The sequence below is a fragment of the Odontomachus brunneus genome, unplaced genomic scaffold (genome assembly GCF_010583005.1).
Source record: "Odontomachus brunneus isolate Ranch 3 - 2012 unplaced genomic scaffold, Obru_v1 Obru_scaffold_034, whole genome shotgun sequence".
Classification (NCBI taxonomy): domain Eukaryota; kingdom Metazoa; phylum Arthropoda; class Insecta; order Hymenoptera; family Formicidae; genus Odontomachus; species Odontomachus brunneus.
This window is the reverse complement of record NW_022639484.1, coordinates 394241-398991: the sequence shown is the minus strand read 5'-3', so window position 1 is coordinate 398991 and position 4751 is coordinate 394241. Positions and strand designations below refer to the sequence as shown.

The 4751-nt window shown below is 39.8% G+C and overlaps 1 protein-coding gene across 3 annotated transcripts in view; it reads right to left on the bottom strand.

Annotated features, from left to right (window-relative positions):
- Positions 1-4751, bottom strand: part of LOC116843640 (Down syndrome cell adhesion molecule-like protein Dscam2) — a 313414-nt gene that overhangs the window by 68542 nt on the left and 240121 nt on the right. For all 3 annotated transcript variants that reach the window (XM_032814198.1, XM_032814200.1, XM_032814201.1), the window contains one exon: positions 2235-2560. In XM_032814198.1, the coding sequence (XP_032670089.1) occupies positions 2235-2560 (326 nt within the window). The remainder of the gene's footprint in view (positions 1-2234; positions 2561-4751) is intronic.

Here is a 4751-nt window from a genome sequence, read left to right as displayed (position 1 = left end):
GGGGGGGGGGGGGGGGAGGCAAAAGCAGGGGAATGGGGGTCGCGAGTCGCGTTGAACGGAAAGGATTATCGATATCGTCGGGAAATCTCGTGTTCTTATAGCTTAATCCGTTCAAAGGGAAGTCAGCTGTAGTTCGTTACGCGATGGCGTCCAAATAAGGATTGTCGGTTTATTTACTTCTCGATGCAGATCTCAAACAGAAGGAAGGGAGGAAGAGAAGCGCGCGGAGTTCCTGAAGAAATCAATGAGATTACTTCGCCGAGTTTTTAAGACTCCAACGAGATAAAATGGATTTTATTCATGAGCCTCGAAAGTGTATGACGATATAATTCTCTATCCGTTCTTTCATTCGCTTCACGATTCATCGTCGTTTGTTTCGGTAGAAGTAGAAATTTATTCCAAATCGGTTAAACGATCGAGACAATCAGCAATAGTCGTGAGAACAGATTATAGAAGAATATTCAATGTAAGACGAGAATGTACGACGATGTATGAAATTATTCCAGACAAGTTGCATTGAAAACGAGCGATAATCTCTCTCGCGAGAGCGATGAAAGAATGCGCGCGACAGTCAGATTTCTAATAACAAAAATGAAGAGAGCGTAAATAAACGCATATTATAGACATTAACTGAAGCATAACAATGACGCTCGTGTTGTGTCTCGGGATATGAAAATCCAATAAGCAACAGCGAATGCGAATAACAGTTTAACAGTTGCAATTCGTATTTATACCTGAGCGCCGCGAGCGATATGAAAGCAGTTATCGGCGAGATGGTTAGCGAAATTGATTCTACTTCGTGTTGTTCCGTTCTTATTTATCTACCTATTGCACGAGGAACGACGAGACGTTGCGATATCTGCTGATCATTCCATCAAGTTTCAAGTGACATCGTCCTCGCATTTTTATTTCTTCGACTTTCTGTTTGATATCTCGGAAACACACCGCAATACGCGGTGTTGCATATGTATAGCTGCGAATATAAAGCGCCAACTAGATACACGGCGTGAGAGGAACGAAGAAGAGTAAAGTGGAACAATCGCATTTGTTTCCGAAACTCAATACGAAGGAAATGGATGCAAATCGACGGAGACGAACGGCGGGGCTGCGTTGCAACGTTGACGTTCGGCCCAATTATCCGGAGATTGTTCAAAGTCCACTATCTCATTCGAAGTAACGGGAGCAACTTGGATTTAACTTTGCTCAAATCGAAATAGCTGGCGATATTCCATGGTGATTATACCAAACAAAGGAGCGCGCAATAACAATCAAAACTTAGACTCCGAACATCATTTAGGAAAGCAAAGCTCAAACGACGTTCTATTCGGTAAATGTTTGCATATTATTTTACGCCACGATAACGAGGACTATAATTAAGTTTATTAATCTGTTAATGTAAGTTATAGCTTGTAACATCATAAATAAAATCATTAAAGAGTGATGAGGAAGAAATAAAATTGTTCCGAAGTTTTGTCGTGAAACATTTGTGGTTTTACACATAATTATACGTTTGAAGAGAAACAAATTTGCACACTATTCGCAATGCTTCCGTCTCCATGGAGCTAACTGAGTGATATCTGCGCCTCTAACAACCCGTTAAATCAGCCAATCTTTGCATTTCGCAGCGAAAGCCATTGAAAGCCGTGCCAAAACTTTTTCTCGCCTCGCCATTTATTATACATCGCGCGTAAAATCTGCCTCAAGCTTACTCGGCGTTTTATGGTTTTGTCAAGTTTCAGACATCTTTTTGCGATATTCTCAAGTATCATGAATAAAATCGTCAAACTTAAATGTGAATATGAATTTAATTTTTACTTCCACGTTCCAAAGAGACCAAATATATTTCGAGCAAGATTAAACTATAATCAGAAACTACCAATAAAAATGAGATGTTTTAAAGATGTATTCCTTCCGACTTATATTTATAAGGACCGACAGGAATTTAATTATTCCTTAGCATTTATAAGAAGAAAAAGTAGGACTTAATAAAGTTTCATAAATTTCTAATAGTTTAACTTAATCAGACAGTTAAGCCCTTTACGTATTCAGTTGAGAGTCGCACGAGCGTCCCGACGACTACGTAAGATTCTCTCCCTTCATCTCGTCTGCAGACAGGAATCGAAAGGAAAGAGAAGCAGGCACGCGCGAATGTGCACGTGAATTGGGTCGTCCGTAGCCGCCGGTGGAGCCGTTCCGGCGTTGTTCCGATAGAGAGAAGAAAACCGGATACGAACCTGTTGAGGAGCCAGATGGATGGAGAGGCTGCTTATGATGGTGACTTCCAGCTCCACTCGCTCGGAGCCGGCTGTATTGTTCGCGTGGCAGACGTATCTGCCAGCGTCCTCGACCCTGGCCGACTGCAGCACCAGCACGCCGGCACGCGCGTGGATCCTCTCCGAGTTGAAGACCATCGTCGTACCCGAGACGGACTCGCGGAACCAGAGATACGTGGGCGGCGGAATACCCTGCGAGATGCATGACAGCACGATCGTCTCCCCGGTGCGAATCGGTCCCGGGTTCACCCGCTCGTTGAATCGTGGCGGCGACGGATTGCGGTGCTCTGAAACAGAGAAGGACGGCGCGACGTCAGGTGAGAGCGGTTTGTATTGCACTCAGGAGGTTTCAGACTGTGTACAATGTTCCCTGGAATATATATATATATATATATATGAATTTATATCTTTCACGATAGCTAATAATAAGATTAATATCGTGCCTCCAGGATGCGTTCAACTTGGCCCTTTACAGCGTTCCAAAGCATTTTTTATTCACGAAATTAATGACTTTATTATGTATCTAGAATGCTTTGAGGCATCTAATAAACCCCCTTTATCAAGCTTGATAATACGTATTAAAAATGAAATTTACTTTCCGTAAATTTCACCGTTGGCTCTCTCTCTCTCTCTCTCTTTCTCTTTCTCTCTAAGTAATTCTATGCTTCGGAGCTTCCAAGATCGAGAGCACTTGAGAAAGCATCCTAAGACGCGCCAACAAAGATGATGTGATCTTTGCTGCGGCTACGGAAAGTTCTTAAAGCGAAATTTAGAATCTGCTGTAAGTCTCGAAAGTGTTAATGTGATCTTTAAATGTTTTTTCTATTATCCGACACATTAACGTAATTCTTAGGCAAATAGAAAACGATTTTGTTTCGCTTCGTTTATGTCGCACGTTAATCAACGTGACCAACGTGACAAACCTATTTTAGGAAAATTAAAAATGAAAAAAGTGGAATTTCACCTTATGTGTTGAGCACTTTGCTTTTAAACATTTTATGTACATGAAAAATTTTTTAAATGTGAGAAATTAATTTGGACAGTAGAGAGTAAAAGCTCGCTGTGTAACGCTCGCTTATAAGAAAAGTGTACGACGCGCAACAGATTCCTTTAGAAAATTGGCAAGAAATGTAAACACATCCCCTCCCATCGCCAACAATCGTCGCTCATCGATGAGAGTCAGGCGATCACATAGACAAAACATTGGGAAGCTTCAAGACGGTTAAATTTACCTTTGTGTCTCGCGAACTTTTCCGGATGTTTCCATTCAGTTCCGGGCCAGCGAGCGATACATGCATACCGCGTACTACGTGTGTCAGTGCGTTATCTATTGTTCCTTTCGGGCGATTGAACTATCCGGTCGGTCTTTTGAGATACTTAATTATACTGCAATTCTAGACAAAATCGTAAACCTCGTAACTTGTTCTCGTAAGACTCGTATGAGGATAGACGATTTTATGATTTACTCGTACGTTTGCTTAGAATTACAGCATTAGTATCGTATTATTTAAGGAGAGCATACTTAACGCTATCGCGTTATTTAACACGTGTATTTTCGATTGAATTATGTCTACGCGAGTGTCAGTGTTATGATGGAGCAGTCAAGATGTTGGGTCCAGAAATCAGGACGAAGGACGCAGAATGCCAAGACGTGGGCGACGATTCATCATATACTTTCAAGGTGTGTCAAATTATTTATTATACAGAAAGTTCCTGCTTTTAAGTTGTTTGACAAACTCACCGAAATACCTGAATCGAAATTTAGGCCGACATTCATAGTTTGTCATCATTCGACATATAATTGTAGCTTCCTTTGATTAATCATCAACTTGTACGTGTATTTCTTGTACACTTGTACACTTTCGTGTATATTTGTACACTATTTCATGCAGGAAACACTTATTCAAACAGCCGAATAATAACCCGTATGAATCTGTAATTGATTATGTTTTTAATTAAAGACCTAAGATAATTAGTAATTCTATGAATACCGGCCTTATATAAAATATAATATAAATTTTGCAAGTGCTGATTTTCACGTCTAATAATTCTTCTTTGACCGCGATTTTGTCGACGCCTTTTTTGTTTCTGTTTATTTTTGTTATTGCATCAAATCTAGAGTTAAATCACTATTTTTAAACAGCATTATTGGGTAGTATAACTGTTACTTTCGCTTTTCCAGCTTCATATCAGCTCTTTTAAAAGCTACAAATCTTATCGAAATGTCCATGAAAAAGAAAAGAAAAACAAAAAAAGAGAAAAATAGAAAAAAGAGGAAAAAGAAGAAAAATTAGGAAGAAATGAGATTGGAGTTTTATTCTTTTATCCATACATATTAATCCTCAATAATTAATTTAATATCTGCTTATCTACATAAATCTCGTTTGAATATAATCACGTTTCGCCAACTGCCAATCGTAAATACACACACACACACACACACACACACACACACACACACACACACACACACACACA